Here is a 22,447-nt window from a genome sequence, read left to right as displayed (position 1 = left end):
ATTATAAGGAGAAAAGAAACTACAAAAAGAGAATATTCTTCAATATACAACTAAAAAAGATTTAAAGAAGAAAAGTAAAAGTATCAGGAAAGAGGATAAAAAAATCAAGAGAAGTGCTATAAAATAAGATAAGAAGATTCTATAACAAGGACAATTGTAAATGCAGTCAATGTAATAAAAAAAAAACAATTCAATTGCATTCTATCGAAGCATAGAGTCCACATCCTCGAAGATAATGAAGACACCGTTTTATGTCATATTTGTTATCAAGAGACAGATTCGTCTGATGATGATTATATTATTTTTATATTAATAAATGAAATAAGTATTCACTTATGTAGCGATTATAATGATCTCTTTATGGTTATGTTTTGTGATTATAAAATCTTTATTTTTTTTTTTATTTTACAACCTGTTTATTTTAGGGTTTACCTCCATATGCTTAAATGGTCGCATACAAAGCGTTTTAAAGATATTTTCTTCCACGAATGCTTAGGTTATGGAATGGAGCTCCCTGTCGAGGTTTTTCCAAGAGACTACAGCATGGGGTTTTTCAAAAAGAGGGAAAAGAAATTTCTTTAGGTTCTGACGATACATTCCTCAAAACTTATTACACATATGCATTAAAAAGTACTCGAAAAAGAAAATTATTATAACTGGTGATTTTAATATCAATATGATTGAAAAAACTAATAAAAATACCATCAAATTATTTGATATTCTTAATAAATATAACATGTCTTTAAATATAAATGATCCTACAAGACAAAACTCTTGCTTAGACTTAATAATAAGTAATATAAACAAGGCATCAGGATATGTACTTCCCCTTTGTCTATCAGACCACAATACAGCACAGATACTCAAATTTAATAGTAACATTAAAAAAGAAATCCCTAGGTTTATTTATATATACAAGAGATGCTATTCGGATGAAAATATTGAAAGATTTAGACAACATTTAAAGAGTGTATCATTTTCAGAGGCATACCAAAAAACAGATGTAAATGATGCTTTCAATGAATTTCATGATCTATTTTGTCTCCTGTACAACCTATGTTTTCCTAAGATTAGAATAAAAATTAACTCTACAGGTAAACTTCCTTGGGTATCCAAAGGTCTTAGAAAAAGCTATATAACTAAAAGAACACTTCGTTATAAATATTACAAGGACAAAACTGAAATAAATCGTAGAAAATACTTAAACTATGATAGACTTTTAAAAAAATGTACAAATTATTCTAAGAGAATAACGAATATAAAACATATAGCAAATAGTAAAAATATGTGTAAGGCCACATGGAATATAATTAAAAAAGAAACAAGTAATGCACAGACAAAAAAATATATCAGCAAAATTATAAACAAAGATGAATATAAGACTAATCCCATAGATATCGCTACTACATTCAACAAATACTTTACAAACCTTAGTACCAACAATACCTTAAGAAAATCACTTACAAGCGTCAAGAATAATTTATCAAATACTATCTACTTAAAACCAGTAAACGAATCATATATTAGTAAAAAAATTATGTCCTTAAAAAATACAAAATCGGAAGGATATGACTCTGTTTGCACTAACGTAATAAAAAGATGCAAGGAAGAGCTAGTTAAAATACTAACACATTTAATTAATCTCTCTTTAGAGTGTGGAATATTCCCAGAAAAGCTAAAAATATCAGTTGTCAAACCAATATTCAAGAAAGGAGATAGTACTGATTTGGGAAATTATCGACCTATCACATTAATAACAATATTTGCAAAAATATTTGAAAAGGTGATGCATGATCAATTAAATGAATTTTTTAACAAATTTAATATTATTAAACCTAATCAACATGGCTTTCGGAAAAATGGCTCCACAACTCTTGCAGCTTTCAAACTTGTAAATGAGGCTTTGCAAAATGTTAATAAAGGAAATTATACAACAGTGTTATTTATTGATATGTCTAAAGCATTTGACCTTGTGTCCCATGATAAATTATTGTTAAAATTGGAATCTAATGGTATTAGAGGACTTGCAAAGAGTTGGTTACAATCTTACCTGGAAAACAGAAAACAATGTGTGGAAATACAACAACTAGACTCTAAATCAACGGTACAAATGTTTAAATCTGAATATGAACACAATAGTTACGGAGTCCCTCAAGGAAGCGTACTTGGACCGCTATTATTTCTAGTATATATAAATGATCTTGCTGACATAATAAATAATAAAACAATACTTTTCGCAGATGACATTTCAGTTATTGTCTCTACAGGTAAAGAATGTTCAATATTGCAACATAAAATGGACATTACAAATACATTGACATTTATTATAAAATGGACACAAGAAAACAATTTTCTAATAAATGTAGGAAAGACAAAAATGATGAATTTTAATAACTTTAAAAATACTTCAATTAATATACATATAAATGATTATAAATAATGCGAATTGTGTGACATTTCTAGGATTAACAATAAATTCTAAATTGACATGGAAAGAACAAATAGAAAAGGTATGTGCAAAGATTAAAAGATTCCCTTTTGCACTCTACAAATTAACCAAGATAGCCAATAAAAATACTGCTATTACAGCATATTTTTCATATGTTGAATCCATGATTAGATATGGATTGCTACTTTGGGGTAATGGCGTTGATGTTGGGAAAATTCTAGTCGCGCAAAAAAGTTGTATACGTGCTATATGTAATATTGCACCTGATGTTTCTTGTAGGCCTTATTTTAAGTCTCTAAATATATTACCTGTTCCCAGTCTGTATATACTTGAAGCGGGTATATTTGTTAAATTGAATAAGCACATGTTTACAGAAGCAAAAGAGCAAATACAAAGAAGCGCAAGATACCCTAAAAAACTAGTGACCAATACAATTCCTAAAACTAGCCGTTTATTAAGAAATTCCTATATGATGTGTTTGAAAATCTTTAACAATATACCTACGGATATAAAGGAACTTCCATTAAATAAATTTAAAATTGTGTTACGTAAATGGTTACTTAGCAAAAGTTTTTACTCTGTTGACGAATTTTTCAAGAAAGAATAGATAAATATCTAATATAGTTGTCGATGCATAAATTAAATTAATCAATTCCTGTCAAAATGTGACATTTGCATGCTATTCTGTAATGGCTAAATAGGCACGAAACTTTATGTAATGTAAGACCACCGATACCTACCCTATTTAAAGCAAATAAATTTATTAGTATTATTATTATTAAAAAAAAAAAACTGTAATGAACTGTCGAAACTGCTTAAGTGGCCAGTTACTGATGAGTTTACCCTATTAATGGACATGGAGAAGGCAATAACAGATGCTAAGACAATAAATTTGAAAGATTTTCTCCACAGACAATTTAATGTTCTTTAAACATTTCATGTCTATTTGTTTGTTCTAGCATCACGCAAATACACAATGGATCATGTTAGATGTGTTACCTTCCTGAAGGTCTTATATAAAATCTTGTGCATGTTTTATCGTGATATGTTGCTTAGAAGTTGGTATATGTCGTTGGTTTTCCTACTTCTGAAATCCACGCGTACGAAGAAGCGTACAAAAAATTGGTTTATAATGGATTTATAAATTATCTATATCATTATTTCTCAATCATTTTTATGTCGCGACGCACAAAAAAGTAAAAAGTTAAGTAAAAAGACTCACGACCCCGTCACTAAAAAATTATAATAATATTTTAATTAATAATTATTTATACGTTTAATACATAATTTTTATTATGTTATTACGTCTTGATATTGTATTATTTAAAAGGGGTATAGTTTTAATTTTTTTAGCTTCTTCCAGACTTATTATTATATTGACTATATCAATTGAGATATATTATTTTAAATAACTAATTTAATAAATAGTAAATTTTCAAAGTTTACTCAGCCGCTAATTTATAGCAACGTTGTAATCTGTCAGTTTTCAAAAAAAAAATAATTTTAATTAATATTTTGCTTAAGATTTTTTCATCAATCATAATTCCAATTTGTAATAATAGCTGAATAAGAACATTATTGTATGATTAATGTTTTAATTTGCAAACAGAGCATTTTTTAATAATCTGTCAAAAACATTAATTATTGTTAAATTGTTTTATGAAAATTTAATGATAATTGTGATGTTGCTATATTTTGATAAACTAACGTTATTAGTGCTAAGAGCACTAACATGATTAAAATATAAATGACAAAGCATATTCGTCTTTAATCTTGTAAATTTGAATTATAGGAGCGACATCGGAGCGCTGGCGGGAGCAGTGGTGTCGCTGCAGTGGTAGGACAGTGCAGCGGGCGGCGGTCGCGGTCGGGGTCGCGCGGCGGAGAGAAGCACGCGGGCCGGCGGAGGCACCGGCGGCGCCGAGATGGTTCCGGTTCACGCGCCGGCACTCCTCTTCGTGACGAGACTGATGCGTTGCCCTGTGAGCCACGCCGACCGCCGCGCGAACGCCCTCCGCTGCCCATGAGTTTGCCTTTACCGAAGTTCGCGGCTCAGCTGTTACGCGCTGCACCATCAGCACCGCGGCCAACACCGGCGCCGGCGCTGGCGCCGGATTCACCGCCGCGTCCGCCTTCTGCCTCTTCTTCAAGCGCTGGCTCTGCACCGCATTCACCTTCATTAGAGGAGCGTATTCGTAGTCTTGATGAAAAATACGAGAGATGGAGCGGTTCTCGTGCTCTCGCAGACGCACCTGATCGAGCTCGTCTTCGTCACCGATTACTCGAAGTCGACATCAATGAAGTAAAGCCGTCGGAGGTTGTACGATCACTACTTGCGAAACGTTCCGTGTTCGATGAAGACTCGGAGCGACTGGAAGGAGCGGCGAGGGCGCCGAGCCCAGTCGGCAGTCCTCGCCGCTCAGCGCCATGTACTCCTCGCGCACTTCGTTATCCGTTCCCGGCGCATCCTACACACCCATCACAGTCTCTTGCACCTTCGTCGACACCTACAACTCCAACTCTGCCGTCTTTGTTACACCCGCAACAGCTCGACGTTGACGTCGATGCGACGGATCGCCCGGCAGATCCACGTCTCAATCGCCATGAAAGACCTTTCCAGTTAGAGAGACTACCTAATAAATTTAACGAGAGCGATTATAGACTCGATTCGAGGATCCGACCGAGGACGCCCTCGACGGATCGATCGCAGCCCGACTCGAGTGATCGGAAATCACCTCGAATGGAAGGAGATGCTAGTAGTGATCCAAGAAGTATTATTAATAGAAGGCGGCGAAATTCTCTTTTTGGAGAAAATAAGCCCAGTGCGGATATAAGCGCCGATAAGGAAATTTGCGACAGTTCAGACGGAGTCGATCCTGAGTACCAAAGCAGGTTAAAGAATACGAATATATCGCATAGACGTTTGTCAGATAAAAGCATGGACTGTAATGACGGAAAATTGACTCCCACAGCATCATCTAGGGCTGAATTATTACAAAATGAAAACAAACGGTCTGATACTATTCCACTCAGCAATCAATGTGAAGATACTATTGCTCGAGATATCGCAGATATATTATTGAATGAAGTCGCTAAAGAACAAGAACTTGTTAAGACAGAAAATCAAGAAAATCGAGCCAAAACTACAAATGATCACAGCCTTAAATCTGACTTGACTATTCAAAAAGAAAGTAAATTACAATTAGATAGTGAAAATAAGTTTGACGATTCTAGTTGCCAAATAAAAAGAGAAAATGAAAACTGTAAAGAAATATTTAGCCCAAATCACAATAAAGAACTAATTGAAATAGAAACGCAACAGAATCATTTAAACACTACTAATTTACCTAAAGTAAATAAAGACGTTTCTGAATTAATTAGCCAAGAATTTATGAAGGTTAGTGATAAAAATGGGAAGGAGAGATTCAGTCAAAATATCATATTGGAAGCCTTGCATATTACGAAATTGGAAAAAGAAAATATTGAATTTGAGAAATGTATTGATAAAGACAAATACAGTTCCAACACACATTTTTTCTCAGAGAAAAAGGTATCTGAAAGCGACAAAGAAGATCGAACCAGACATGACCGCGACAAAATACGTCACAACAGAGATCGTGTTGAAAAAGATAGACATGATTATGAAAGAGAAAAAACAAGAAACAATAGACATGACAAAAATTTAGAAAGAAATGATAAAGATAAAAGGAATAAAGAAGACACTACAACTGAAAAACAACATGGTGACAAAAGTAAAGTAGACCGAGATGCGGATAAATCTCATAAAGATAAAAATGATCGTGAAACTGATAAAAATAAACAAGCAGAAGACAAGTCAAGATATGAGCATCACAGAAAAGATAAATCTGACAAAGATAAAAGAAAAGAAAGTGCCGATATTGAAATTAGGTCAAAGAAAGAAGAAAAACACAAACATGAAAAATCTAAGAAAGAAAGTGGCGATAACAGACGCGATATTAAAAAAGAATCTGATTCTGTCAAGATTCGAAAGTCTTCCAGAGATGAAATTTCTCGCGATTTGTGTCGTAAAGACTCTACTGATTCATCGACTTCACGTGCTTCTCATGATTCAACTAAACTCAAAGATTCAGAACACAATGAGATTAAAGAAGAAACCAAGTTAAAAGTCAAACACTATGACTTGTTTTGTAAACAAGAGGATAAAGATTCAACGCTTGTTAAATCTACTGACACTATAAAAGTGGAACCCGTAGTAAGGATTAAAACAGAAATAAAGGAAGAGAAAGATCAAATAGAAGCATATAATAAAATAAAAAATGATATGATTTTGGAGCATACGAGCAAATCCAAAGGAGATACAGCTGAAAAACAGAGACATTACTCCGTGGATTCGCCAAGTCTTGATTCCAAACGCAAAGAACGGCTAAATTCCTGTTCTAGTCTCCCTTCGAATATTGGACATAAGAGAAGAATGTCATCACAAGATAGTTTAGAATCTTTTAATGAAGATTTTAAGAAATCGAGACATGATCAAAAAATTGAAAGAAGAGACTCTAAAGATTCAAAAAATACCGATAAACATAAAACTGCCAAATTTAACAGAGGTCATTTTGCTAAAATAATAGAAAGTAAGACAAAAGATGATAAGAAAAATCAAGTAAAACCACCTGACGATACATTCGAATTAAAAGACGACATAAAAGAACCAAAATTTTCTGGGGACAAAATAAAATCAAAAAAGAGCCCGAAAATAGATAATGAAGAAAAAATCAACAGCGATGAAGTATCTGAAGGTCTACACAATGATTTAGACTTTTTAGCAACTTTAGAGCTTAGATCAAGCGAAGAAGATGAAAAGCAAAAAGCTCTGAGAAAGGAAATGAAAGAAAAGAAACGTATTCAGCAGTTACAGCAAATCCACGAACTTCAACTACAACAAGGTGCTTTGATGCAAGCAGACCTTTTGAATAAATTAAAGGAAGATAAAAAGCAGAAACCAGAAGACAAGAAAAAAGAAGCTGCACGTGAAAAGCGAATGTCAACAGATCGTAAAAGTAGAGACGATAAAAATGATGCTAACAAACGGAAAGGTCGAAAGCAATTAAATAGTACAGATAGTTCTGATTCAGATGAGCCTAAAAAGCATTCTATATTCGATATAATCGACGATGGACCTACTTATATATCAATGTATGATAAAGTTAAGGCTCGTTCATGTAAAAATATGCAGAAACAAGAAGCAGAAAAGCGCCAAGAAAAAATTAAAGCGAAGTTTAGTCAGTTGAAGCAGAGTAGAGCTAAACGTGAGGAAAAGAAAAGATCCAGTTGGGACGAAGACAGCGATTCGGATCACGATAGAAAGAAAAATCAAAAATCGTCTGTGGATAGTTCTACTGATGATGAAAATATTGCGTTCCGTGGCAAAAAACGTGATAAATTAATAGAGTCTAATATTGATTACGTTCATAGAAATATTAATGAATATTTCAACATGCCAAACAATGATGATTCTCGTAATAAACTGTCTCGTAAAAACTCCAGGTCACGTATAATGTCTGATACATCTGATGATGATACGTCGAAAAGAAGTTTGAGTAAAAGCCCCAATTATGTTATAGACATCAAGAAAGAGATAACATCAGACTCTGAGATTTTACAAAGGCCAAAAGACACAATTCTTATTAAAGAAACCGATGATAAAATTAAAAGAAATTCTTTATTAAATCTGTTTGGAAAAAGCGACAGTGATGATAGTAAATTAAAATCTGGTATAGAAACCGACACTGACTATAAACTTAATTTTATGAAAATAATTTCCAACGATTTTTCATCAGAAAGTGAATCTATGTCTAATAGAAATTCAGAAGTTCGCAAAAAACACAAGCGAAAACAAAAGAAACATAAATGTATATCAGACGATGAAAACAAAACTGAAACTAATGATGGAGAAGGAGAAACAAAACATAAAATTTCTGAAAAAACACGACGTCACAGTAACAAGAAGGAAAAAAGAAAAGATAAGATCCGTGGAAGTATGGATGCTGATGAAACACGTGAAGATAAAAATAAACTGAAAAAGGAAAAGAAAAATATAAATAATAGTTTTGATTATAGTATAGAGTCTATTTCCAAAAAAGATGGGAAAATGGAAGACATTTTTGGCCCTCTTTCAGATGAATCGGATAAAGATATTACAGCACCGTTGTCTAATAAAGTGGACTTTTCGTCACATGATTATGAATCCCAATATAGTACTAACAATCAAATGACAGTAAATATTGATGACGTTAAATATAAAGAACGAGATGAAAACAAGCGGAAAAAGGAGAAAAAACGTAAGGAAAAGCGACATTTTGTCAAAGAAGACGATAATAGTTTGGATGTTGATGCTGTTAGTAAAGCTATAGAAGCTCGACTTTTTGCTGATAATATTGATGATGAAGATAGTCGCTCGATAAATTTGGAAGTAATATCTGAACGCTTAAAGAAAACTGACCTAATCGAAATAGATTATAAAGGCGATGTTATTATTGAAAATATAAAACTTGGTGACAAACACGAAAAGATGAAGAAAGATTGTAGAGAAAAAAAGAAGAAAAAGAAGAAAAATAAAGATGAAAGACAAAGTCGTAAAGAACACCATAATTACCACCATCACGATAAAGTACAGGATATATCTGAATTAGTATGCGAGAACAATATTTCTTTGGAGATGCCATCAAAAACATCTATTTTGGACATACCTTTGCCGAGTGAAACGATAAGTGATAATAATGCCGATAAATCAGATGATTGCAAATCACTTTCTGAATCCCCAAGTTTGCCAAGATTGACAGAAAGTCCGCCTGTTCCAGCACAAACAACTGGAAAGCTGGAGAGCAAAAGCAGGAGTGGATCCTTAGGAGAGATTTCAGTCGACGGTACTTTCGAAGGTACTTTTACGGATAAAACAGTAATTGAAGTGATTGATATTCCAATGCCATCGCCAATTGAAAATATTATAAAAGATATCAGTGAAGTACCGTTACCTAGCGACCCTGCCCCTACTCAGTCAGACCACAGTAAGAGAGAGAATTTTATCCAATTTGTAAGTGATATAAACACAGAAATTAACAGTAAAAATGCTGTCCGTAGTATACCTAATTTAATAGATTCCGAGCAACAGCTTGATAAAATAGACACACATGCTTCTAAACTTGATAAAAAATCTGAGGAGAAACCTAGGGCCATTATTTCTCAAGAAGAAACTGAAGATGCTGTAGCTGCACTCTTGGGTGAGAGTTTTGGGGGGAAGGTAAATACGTTTAACGATTATGAACAAGTTAATAATGATTCATCTCATGAAACTGAAATTGAAAATGTTACTATAGAGAATGAGAACATACCTGAGGAGGATGCCGAGGAAATGAGACAAGCTGTTCAAAATTTAAATGCCAGTGAAATGGAAATGAAACCTGACACGCCAGTATCTGATAATGACCTTCTGTTAATTGACACTGATACAGAAGAAGTAGACGAAACTCCTCAAGATGCAATTGAAAAATTACCTGTTAATATTATTACAACTAATCAAACCTTGAATGCTTGTCCTGAACAACGTAAATCTACAGAAATATCAAATATTGTTATTGCGAAACCTAAAACTACTATAGTTCAAGTTTTAACTTCTGAAGCAAATGATTCTAATGCGAAAGTCAACGAAACCGAAATTAAATTTCAGTTAGCTAAAAGAGAAAGTCCGCAACAAATTACCTCAACGTCAACACCCGTTATAACTTCATGGGCATTAACAAATAAATTACTTGACCCACATGTTTTAAATATTCAAGGTAATCAATTGTCCGGTAGAGACAAAAATGAAAATAAGCCAACACATATTACTGCAAATATAGTTCAAATAAAAGCTCAAAATCAGAACGTCCAAATTAATAACTCTCTACGACCTATTATCGCACCGAACAGGGTGGGGGCACCGTATCAAGTTATTAATCAAATGATTCGGCCACAAACGCCTAATGTGCAACCGCCCACTATTAAAATACCGGAGCCTCAAATTTTATATCAGAAACCTCCAGGATTTGTTATATCACCAAGAATGTCTACTGATCCTAGACTACAAAGCCCAAAAGCCAATACACAAAGCGAGGGAATGACTTCACCAAGATTATCAAATATGACAATACTAAACACTTCATCACAAAATCTTAATTCTGTCGGCATAACGGCATCTCCAAATGCATTACAACAAAGATCTCCAGGTCAAGTGACTGTAGTACGAATGCAGCAACCTCCGTTAAGTCCTATTCAAACAGTGCATATACCACATGGTACAAGATCTATGGTGTCCCCTAATAGACCTAATTCTGTACTAGTGCAAACACAAGGACCACCTTTGCATTTTAACCGTTTACCTGTTACTCCTGTGTTAGCACCGATATCCAAACAGATAGGTGTTAATAATATAGTCCAACAAAATAAAGGAATTGGCGTAAGCAGTTCTGCAATTGTACATCAACAAAAAATCATAACAACTGATTGTAGAAAAGGTGATCAAACTGAAAATTCTAAAATAATATTATCTCCTACAACTTTGCAACAAAGTACGAATCCTACAGTAATGGCACAAAATCGTTTAATATCAATGCAAAATGCTATACACGCGGGTAACATTAATTCGACTTTACATTTGCCAAATAAGGTGTTAATAAGTAACATGAACCAGTTAAGTGATAAAAGAGATGGTCAAGTTCAGAAATCAGATCAACTTAATCACGTGCCATTTGGGTCGACTCCAATTATACATGTTACAGGAGTAAACCATTCTACTCCATCTATTATTCAAACAGGCCCTAAACCGGTTGTGTGTACCCTTCAAGAAACTAGGGTACCGGCTTCTAACGTTATACATAATTTGAATTCTCAAAGACTATTAACAACAGCACCTATAACTAACGTTATTCAAATAGATGCTAATAAAGGCCCTCCTTCTGTATTGTCTATGGCAACAATGAGATCCCCAACTGTTTTAACAAAATTGGACTCTTCTACCTCTGCAGCTGTTACGACTACTAGTCTTACAAATGTAGTAATGACTCCATTACTATTAAAAACAAGTACTACTTCAGGAACAGTCAGAGTAAACACCAAAAACGAAACTGAACAAAATGAAATCCATCTATCTGGGTCGCTACAAAATCATTTGACACGAGATAGTGATTTAAAAGTAGACGACAAATCAAATACTAGTAAAATGCCTCTAATTGATTCTATAGATCAACAAAAAGAACAGTTTGTATCTCATGTTAAATCTCCATCGCCTGTAGAAAACATTGCGAAGTGTGAGACTGATTTTGAGGAATTATTAAAGGACAACACCAATGAAATAAAAGTAACTAACGATCCTGAGAAAAAACTTGAGGTTAATGTAGGAAAAACTGTCACATTGTTTGCTGCTGGTACTTCAATTCGGGAAAGGAAACAGAGTGTAGAGTGTTCTAAAAATGACAATGTAGAATTAAAGTCATCTTCTGAAGAAAATAAAAAGAAATTGGGTTTAGATAACGAAATAGAGTCACTTAAAAATGAACCAGATAAGAAAGATTCACCTATTTTAGAAAAGGAAAATTTAGATACTTCTCCTGAGAAATTTGAACCTAAACTTGAGGTTTCGAATAACATTAATCCGATTGGTATAATTGTCAATAATATATCAAGTGAAGGTAAAATGTCACCAGACCTTGATACAGGAGTGAACCCCGAAGAAAATGCTTTTTTAAATCTTTTATCGAAACAGTCTGAAGATCAAATAAAAAATTTAGACGAAAATGATTCTTGGAGTGCTAAGGATATTAATATAGACTCTGTAATTAAAAAGGTCGATTCTTTGTGTAATGAAAATAATAATGAAAATACTGAAACGTCGAGCAACAATAAAGAAATAGATTTAGAACCAAAAGATGTAATAAAAGACAATGATTTAAAGGAATCTAGTATTTCTGATAAATTGACTATAGATGCTGATAACAGGACATTAGATACACAAATTGAAAATAGGAATGATAACACTACACAAGAATTAAATATAGGAAAGAACACTACTCCTAGTAAACGAGGAGGTCGAAGTACAAGAGGAAAGAAATCGGAAAAGAATCAAGATAGAGTACAAACAAGACAGATATCTAAGCCAGCCAGAGGTGCATCTACTAAACGAGGAAGAGGAAGAGCCAAAGTTGATAAAAAAATCAAGAACTTCATTAATAATAGCTCTAATAATATGCCAGGAGATGTTTATGATTTTCATGAGGACTCTGGTGACGAAACAGCTACGTCACCTAATAAATCTGAAACCAGACCCAGATTAATTTTAACTATAAAAAGTCCTCAATCGGGGCATTCCAATGCTATAGCTACGTCTTCACTTAGTATACAAAAAGATCAAAGCAAAATTAATGAAAAGGCAACAAAAGAAGAAAAGATGGAAGATTTTGTCTCGCCTTCGCCAAACACACGGAAATCAAGACGACTTCAAGAAAAAGATGTACAACGAAGTACTGTTGATGAAATTATAGACGATGTTATTAAAGGTTCGACGACGCCTACTACTAAAACTTCTAAAAAAAGACCTGCTAGACAAACAGCTCTTAAAGCAAATCAAGAAAAATCCGGAACGGATACTCGAAAATCTCCCCGAGGTGTTAAGAGGACTCGGGATAGAAGTCTCTCTGATGCTTCTATTGACAGCGGGGATGAGAAAATTAATAAAAAAGAAGACATTGTAAAGGAAATAAAAATACCCAAATTGGCGGAACAAGCAGTTGCTGCTAAAATTGAACCTGATTCACCACCTAAAACTTCAGCACATGCTGTCGTTGTTCAACCGACGATTACTTCAACTCCTATTATGAAACCTCCTAAAAAAATGATATCAGAGATCAGTGCCAAATTGGCCAGCGCATTCGAAGCCGCTGCAACTGCCGCCCCCCACGGACCACTACGACGATGCAGAATTTGGTGGATCGCGTGCCTCAAGAGGTTGAAAAACAATCACCTGTATCACGCGATCCTAGGATTCATGAGCCAGCCGCAGCGACACCAGCGACTTCCGACATAGTGCCGACAGCTGCTGGTATTGGTATCAGTGCAGTGCGGGCAGAGCCGCAGGTGAATGAGGTCAGATTTGCGCGTCGCCTAGTCGACAGTGTCCCGGGCTCTATGATGCCAGTAGGCACTGAGGCGACAGATGCGCGAGTACAGTCGCCAGCACTGCCTCATCGTCCACCTTCGAGTCACCGTCCTGCCGACCGAGCTACGCCTGTTCTTATAAGGTAAAAACAAAAGAAAAAATGTTTGTAGAACACGATCGGTCCCCTTACTGAATTATTTCAGTAAATACTGTTATATTTTGAACACTCTTGAAAATATTTAATCAGCTGCTGTTTAAGCATGGTTGAGATGATATGTTCAAATATCTTTGAAAACTTTCAAATTTGTAATTAATGGGATTACTTGATAAATTAGGGTAAAAGTATTGTATGTATATATCGTAAGTCGTCCACTTGTATAGTATATCAAAGTACATTTTAATCCCTTCAGCCATTTATTAGCGTAATGGATATCGATGATGGTAACTTCGCCTGCTCTACTTGTTTATGCTGGTATGGTACGCGATAGGGATGATAAGTGAGATTTATATTCGTAGATTGGCCAATATTTATTGCTTGTTCCTAGATTGGTCGTTTACTGTTAACAGTTTTTTCCATTTATATAATTAAAAATGAACAGTTGAATATATTGTTAAGTGCAAAACTTGAGAACGGCTCGATCAATTTGGCAATTTTTTTTCGAGAAGGGTATTTTTGAACAGAAATCTCGAAGAAATTGTCAGGATAAACTTAAGGGCTTTATATTTTCCCCATATAAACTGTTCCTAGCTACCAATATAAACATTTCTTTCAAATATTGACGTCAGACAGACGGGTTGCTGTCCCAAAAGCTTCAGCAACGATATGTTTTGATCAGCTAGTAGATTGTAAAATTTGTCGCTCAGGGGAGGAGAGAGCGATGGCCCGATGGTGGGCGGAGCGGGCAGCGGTGGCAGCGCAGCGACGGGTGGCGCGGGCGTCGCGGGCGGCGCGGGGGGCGCGGGCGCGGCGGGCGGCGGCGCCGACCCGGGCCCGGGCGCGGGCGCGGCCGCCGCCGGCCTGGCAGCGGGCGCGGGCGCGGGCGCGGCTCGCTTCCGCGCCGCCTACGCGGACGCGGCCAGTCTGCCGCGCGGCGCGCACCACCCGCCCACGCATCCGCCGCACCCGCCACATCCCTCGCTGCCGCCGCACCCGCACTCGCACTCGCACCACCACATCAAGCAGGTCGCCGTCGTCGGACCGCACCACCATCAGCATCCTGGTAAGATGTTACGTACTGCTTTATTTATTATACGACTGCCCAGAAAAGTAGTGCAATATGATCAGATTACATATATATGAGTTATGGGAATAAGTAATGCATGCATCGATGCACTTTTCATTGTAAAGTGCATCGATGACGACAGAATGTTACACTATTTCCTCTTACTCAAATATGGTTGCTACAAATTTATACTCATTTAAGTACTTTTTTCTTACATAAATAATAAAATCCGTTATAATGTAATGTGTATAAATTATAAATGGCGATTTTGTGTTGAACAACTTAGACTAACTTGACCGACCCTCTACTTGTAGAAGTACTAACTTCTATTTTTCATATCTTATATGCTACATGGATAAATACCTAAACCTCTTTGGTTTATACCTAAATATGGTACCTATCCTCCGCAAAAATGTTTTACAACTACCATATTTTATTTTCAACATTAAAAAAATTGTCGATAACTATATTCATATGAAAAAAAAATATCATAAAGAGTGTAGGGCGACCTTCCCTACCAGTAGGAGTAACTGCATCGTACAATATGACAACTCATACGTGTATGAGTTGTCAGGCTGTACGACGTGGAAATATTAATAATGTACAGTACATACTACATCGCCGTGTGTTCTCGGTATGACCCCGGGTGTCGTAAGAGGCAACCAAGGGAACTTAATGGTCGAGGGATGGGCGGCAGCGTTTCTACCGTTAAATATCATCAAAGCCTAACTGCGGTTGCCAATCCGCCTTCCACGTGTGGCAATTATTGGTAAAACCCCTCAATAGGAGGATAGAGAAAATATTAAACAGGGGAGAGTTATCGGTTGATATGTTGATTATGATTTACAACATAATGTACAACATAAGCTAAGCATAAGGAGGATTGGAGGGAGGGGTACTCAGAAGAAAATGTACTTATTTATTCTTTGTTTACATTTTCCAATAAAAAAATATATAATACAAAAGGGGTACTTCATGGCATTCTCTCCCTTTTTTTAACATTTAGGAAATTGAGAATGTAATACTTAAACTAACTTAATATAGGTAAAAATTATTACATAATCTATTCAAATTAACACATAGACCTTTTGTTGCTAGTGCAGCAGCATGATGAATAAATGATAAAAATATTTATAGAATTATATTTTGGTTCTAGGTTCCGCATCTCGTGTTACACTTACGAGTGTTCCGAACATCAGTCCGCAAGGTCAAATGGCATTGGTGAGTTAAATAAATTACATAAATGTGCTACAATTAGCAATATATTATTCAAATTATACGTTTATAAATTGTCATTCTGTTCATGCTGTCCTGGATAGTCTGCGGATTTAGTTAGAAGTCCCCCGCCAGCACATCAACAGACTTCTCCTATCACCTCGGTATACCATAATGTAATTATTGTTTTTATTTTTACATTTTATGTATTTGTGATTTATTATATATTGTAGATTTTAATCTCATCCAGGATTTCTTCGAGACCATAGGAAGACTTTTTACAAAAGTCGTTTGCTTAGATATCTTTGTCCCATTCGTGTGTCCTAACCGTGATGCAGTTGTATTTGCATGGCTGTGTTTCAATTTGAAGGGTGAGATATGGCAGTGAATTTACAGGGTACAGAGGTATAACAACTTAGTCCTCAGGAATGGCAACGCATGGGAAGTGTCATGGGTGAAAAAGCATACTCGTTGTCTATAGGCGACGGTTACCACTTTGTATCAGGTGGGCCGACAGCTTGTTTGCCATTCTAATTTACATAAATATAAAAAAGAAAAAAAAAACTATGTGTAAAACATATCATAAATTGCATTTGGTATTTTATTTTGTGGGTGTTATTTATTTTAATTTTTATTGACAGGGCGAAGGGATGTATCCACATTTTTCACATCAACACTATCAGATGTATCAACAACATTTCCGCGCTACACAACATGAGAATCGTACCACTCCTTCACCTTATACCAGGTAATTTATGACGAAAGTATTCGAATATTATTAAACATTTCTATTTAGCACATGAAAATTTGATGTAGAAACTGTTAATGAAAAATCATCTTGTACATATATACGAATACTTGTTCTAGTCGATTGACAGATCTATTGATTAAATTAATGAAATTAGAAACTAAAAATTTCGATTATAGGAATCGTTTATGACCTATTATCCACTAAGTATTATCCAGATTGCAAGTAAATTAATGATTTCTGTATTTGATATTTACGACATGGTTTAAGATTGATAATTTTTTTTAATGACAGTGGAATGGTTTTCCTGTGCTGTCGGTATATGCTGGTGAATAAAATTAGTATTATATCGTAGGGTCCCTTGTTGGTACGGCTTTTGTAACATTAGTCTCGGTTTCAACATTGACTAATTCCAGCTTCAGTCTCAGGTTTAATAAGTTTTTGTTAAAAATTGTAAAAGGCTTATAACATATCACATGTCATTAACAAACTGTGTGTTGTGTAGAAGCCTGGAAGCGGAGGGCTCAGAGGCGCCGACACCGCCGTTGGAGCTGCGGAGGCCGCCGTCGGCGCGCGTTCCGCGTCCAGCGCATTCGCCATCACCAGCGGATCGCCATATCAGTGAGTTTCATTCATGGTTATTTTATTATAATTATATACATACACACGTACATATCTGTCACGTTATTATAATTATATATCAATAAATCATACATACATACAGTGGTGGTCATATATTGTTTATGGAAACACTTCTATGTTGTATTTGTATTGTTGTTGAAACACTTCTTATGAATAAAGAAAGTATAACTTAAACGTACAAATGTTCGTAATGTTGGAAACTCCAACAAAAATTAATACTAGCATAAAAACTTTTTATTATATTTTTTAATTTCAAATAAAGAATAAATAAAATTGTCATAAAAATGGAGAATAAAAAATTGTATTTCTAATTAACTTTGGCCTTTTATATATTAAATCCATGTAAGGCAATCAACAGCGAATTACAAAAAATCTCAGTTCAATATACGTGGATACGAGAAGCGCCATTGTTTCAAGAATACAACATATATGAAATCTATTCTCCTCCGTGCGTTCGACAGGCGATTGCAATTTTGTTGAAGTCTGCAAGTAAATATTATATATTTCTCCGAGTGGTAACTACAATTTCTTTAGTTGTCAATTAAGAGATTTATATAGACGACGACAAACGATTATCTCAGTTGGCCTGCAAGAAAAATATACATCGAACAACGGCAAATTCATTCATGACACGAGGTGGGAACTACGAATTTTATATTCAATAAATACATTTGAACATTTTCCATTACATCTACATATTTTAATTTGGTGGCAATCGCCGTGCAATGGCCACTGATAGTGAAACTTCACTACGCGCCTCGCGAGGCTATGTTAAAGGGGCGATTACTCGTCTTCACAGTTTTGTTAGCAACGAGTCTGAATTAGAAGAAAGTACCTTACAGGCCCTTACAACGCGTAAAGAAAGACTGCTCACAGCCTTCCGTGAATATGAAGGATTTAATATGCGGATTCTTTCAATGCGACCAGATGATGATGAGGACGTAGCAGCTGTTGAAGATAAATATCTATATACTCTTACCGTTTTTAATGAAATGATTAGCCGTAAGACTTATAGTGTAGAGGACTCTAAAGGTCATGTTAGTACTATTGCACGATCAAAAACTAAGTTGCCCGCGATTCAAATGTCCATATTTTCTGGTAATTATGTTGAATATGTAGCGTTTCAATCATTGTTTACTTCATTGATTCATAATGACTTAACATTAGATAATGTTCAGAAGTTGTATTATCTTAGGTCTTATTTAAAAAACGAACCGTATGATCTTATTAAGAACTTACCATTAACAGCCAGTAGCTATGATCAAGCTAGACAATTATTGGAGGAGAGATATAACAATAGGTATCGTATTGTAAATGAACATATTGGTCAATTACTAGACTTACCTGCGCTTGTCAAATCAACCCCTGAAAACATTTGAAATTTTGTAGCGAGTCTTAAGCAGACTTTGGCTGCTCTGCAAAACTTAGATGTGAAGGTTGAAACTTGGGATCCAATAATTGTTTGTATTCTTAATCGTAAGTTAGATACATACACGGCTCGGTCGTATCAAATGGAAAGAGATACTGCCGAGGAACACAGCGTCAAGCACTTCATCGAGTATCTTGAGAAGAGGGCACTTGCATTGGAGAACGCTGCGCCGTCAACTGCGATGTCATCTACAAAAGCCAAGGGTTTATCAATCAACGTAGCGGCTGCTGGTGAGAAGGCGGTGACGTGTCATTAATGTAAGTCCAACAATCATAAATTATTTTCCTGTAATACATTCAAATTATTAACTTCTGTGGAACGCTATAAATTCTGTAAAGACAATAAGTTATGTCTGATTTGTTTGAATAAGCACAATGGAAAATGCAAATTTCATTTCAAATGCGATCAGTGCAAAAAGGCACACAACTCACTAGTTCATCATGACGAATGTGACGAAGGTCTTGTTTCCTTATTATCCAAGGGCCACGATTCTAAGGTTTTGCTTCCCACAGTACAAGTGAAATTATTCACAAAGGATAAAAAGACGATAATAGTGAAGGCGATTTTAGATACAGGTTCACAAGCCTCCCTCGCTACGAGCAAGTTAATCCAGCAATTGGGCAAGCCAATCCAGCAAAAACTCCAACACCCAACAATACAAATATAATAGGTGTAGGCAATGCTCAGAATAATATAAGATATTGTATTCCATTAAACATACACTCTGTGAATTCTTCTTTTAATATGACTGCCAATTTTTATGTGGTCGAAATAATTACCTGCAAGCATCCACAAACAAAACTTGATATTCGGCAATTGAAGTTACCTCCCAATATAGTGTTGGCAGATGATCAATTTGATGTTCCATCTGAAATAAATCTCTTAATGGGTGCTGACATATTTTTCCATGTGATAATGCCCAATGAGCCTGAGCGACCGCGGTCTCGAAATCTGCACCGGCCGCTACCTAGTCAAGATGACATTACGCCCTGCATTATTAATACACGTTTTGGATATATTATTGGTGGTTCAATGCTTGAATATCAGCAAGCTTCAAAACAGGTAACATCACTATTATGTATTAAATGCGATCCTGAAATCAATGATAATATCAAATCATTTTGGGAAGCTGAGAGTGTACCACAAACCTTTTCTGAGGATCAAAGTGAACAAGAGTTAGCTGAAACTATCTTTCAGAATTCTGTAGAATTGATTGACGATAGATTCCAGGTGAATTTACCTCTTAAAGTTGAGGATAATGAAATTCATAATTACTTGGGTAATTCTTTTGTATTAGCTTGGCATCGATTTTTAAGTTTGGAAAGGTGCTTACAAAAGAATATCAATCTATTGTCAGAATATAATAAATTTATTCATGAATATGTAGAGCTAGGTCATGGCGATTTTATTAACTTTGATTTCTATGATTTTGACAAAGATGCTGTATATTTTTTACCGCATCATGCGGTCATTAATGAATCGAGTAAAACTACTCGTACAAGAGTCGTTTTTGATGCCTCAATGAAGACGGATAAAAAAGTTTCATTAAACGATTTATTACTGAATGGACCTTCAGTCCAGAAAGAGCTTTTTGATGTAATTTTATTGTTCCGATTTGGTAAATATACGTTTTCTACTGATATAAGGCGTATGTTTAGGAATATTCTGGTGAATCCCAAACACAGGGCTCTTCAAAATATTCTTTGGCGAAATAATCCTGATGAGGCAATAAAATGTATACGTTTAAATACTGTTACGTACGGTATGAAAAGTTCAAGTTATTTATCAACTCGTTGTTTACTCGAACTTACTAAACTATTTAGTCAAGAATTTCCTATAGCTTCATTTATATTGCGAAACTGTACTTATGTCGATGATATCCTCTATTCGTCATCAGATCTTAGTGAAATAAAAGAAGCTAAACAACAACTGCAATCTTTGCTACAAAAAGGAAGTTTTGAAACACATAAATGGTCAGCTAATGATCCAGAAATTTTGTCTGATGTTCCAATTAGTAAACAACATTTTGACGAGCTAGAGTTGCAAAAGGATAATTATAGCATAAAAGTATTAGGTTTAAATCTAGATGTAAAGAATGATTGGTTTAATATCACATGCCCAGAAACTATTGATATAAAATCGGTAACAAAAAAGTCAATTTTAAGCTGTATTGCTAAGTTTTATGATCCACTTGGCTTTGTGTGTCCAATTATAGTAAAGGCTAAGATTATTATGCAGAAACTGTGGGCTGAAGGTATTAGTTGGGATGCTTCTCCCTCCGATCATGTTAAAGAAGAATGGTTGTTTTTTATTGACGGTCTCAAGGCAATGGAACCTATTCATATTAATAGAAATATACCAATTCCATTAGGTTCTAAGGCTGTGCAATTGATCGGCTTTGCTGATGCCTCAAGTGAAATAGGCTACAGATGCTGTGTATACCTTAGAACGGTAGAATCTGATTGTAATGTACACATGTTTCTTTTGTGTGCGAAGTCCAGAATTAATCCGTTTTCGAAACCAATAACAATACCACGGTTAGAGTTGAATGCGGCCTTATTGCTATCAAGTCTAGTACGGAGGACATATGAAATGTTACAGCTCAAACTTTCAATTGATAATGTTTATCTTTTTACTGATTCTAAGATTGTTTTAGGTTGGTTGAATACTGATATAACGGATTTTAGTTATCTATCTCCCGGTCATTTGTTGACTGGCAATGCTATTGTAGCTTATCCTGAAAATGATGTATCAGATTTACCTATTAATAGACTAAGTTTTTGGAAACAATGTGAACATTTAAAACAATGTTTTTGGAAAATATGGCATAAGTACTATTTAAATGCTTTGCAGTTTAGATCCAAATGGCAAGAAGGTTATCCTAATGTAACAGTAGGAATGTTGGTGATACTCAAGGACCCAAACAATTCTCCTTTGCACTGGCCTATGGCTAGAATAAGTAAGGTTTTTCCAGGTAGAGATGGGAAGGTTAGAGCTTTCGAAGTTATAACACCTAATGGTAAAACTTTTAAGCGTTCCTTATCTGGTATATGTATTCTTCCTATAAATGATGCCTAGATTTAATTATTATTTGCTCATTTTAAACTACTTTATTTTTCTTGTTCTTTTAATGTATAACGATAAAGAGAAGTAAGAATATGTTATTTGCAATTGTTTAGTTATTTATACAATTTGTTATTGTTATACTTATTGTAATGTAATTGGGCATCACCCACAATATTGGATTTACTAATATAACCATCAACTGTAATATTTTTATGGTTCTGTTATGTTTATGCAAGTTGTATTAGTATGAAGTAAAGACATTTTCTGTTATATGTTATATGTTGTGTAGCACAAGTTACTGTTCTGGTAATTTATCCACTAATAAACCGCTGGTGTGGCGAGCATGTTGGAAACTCCAACAAAAATTAATACTAGCATAAAAACTTTTTATTATATTTTTTAATTTCAAATAAAGAATAAATAAAATTGTCATAAAAATGGAGAATAAAAAATTGTATTTCTAATTAACTTTGGCCTTTTATATATTAAATCCATGTATCTATATTGAGTA

At 34.9% G+C, this 22,447-nt stretch overlaps 1 protein-coding gene and 1 pseudogene across 1 annotated transcript in view; both read left to right on the top strand.

Moving 5' to 3' along the window:
• Positions 1-22,447, top strand: part of LOC113516202 (protein split ends) — a 118,691-nt gene that overhangs the window by 89,045 nt on the left and 7,199 nt on the right. The window contains 7 exon segments of the mRNA XM_031908931.2: positions 4,242-13,538; positions 13,541-13,755; positions 14,478-14,833; positions 15,993-16,057; positions 16,156-16,227; positions 16,693-16,799; positions 17,305-17,420. Coding sequence (XP_031764791.2) covers positions 4,242-13,538; positions 13,541-13,755; positions 14,478-14,833; positions 15,993-16,057; positions 16,156-16,227; positions 16,693-16,799; positions 17,305-17,420 — 10,228 coding nt within the window.
• Positions 18,167-19,126, top strand: LOC128202056 (uncharacterized; annotated as a pseudogene).

The sequence above is a fragment of the Galleria mellonella genome, unplaced genomic scaffold, assembly GCF_026898425.1.
Source record: "Galleria mellonella isolate WM207_F2 unplaced genomic scaffold, CSIRO_AGI_GalMel_v1 utg74, whole genome shotgun sequence".
NCBI classification, from domain to species: domain Eukaryota; kingdom Metazoa; phylum Arthropoda; class Insecta; order Lepidoptera; family Pyralidae; genus Galleria; species Galleria mellonella.
The sequence above is the reverse complement of the archived record's forward strand: the minus strand, read 5'-3'. Positions and strand labels throughout refer to the sequence as shown.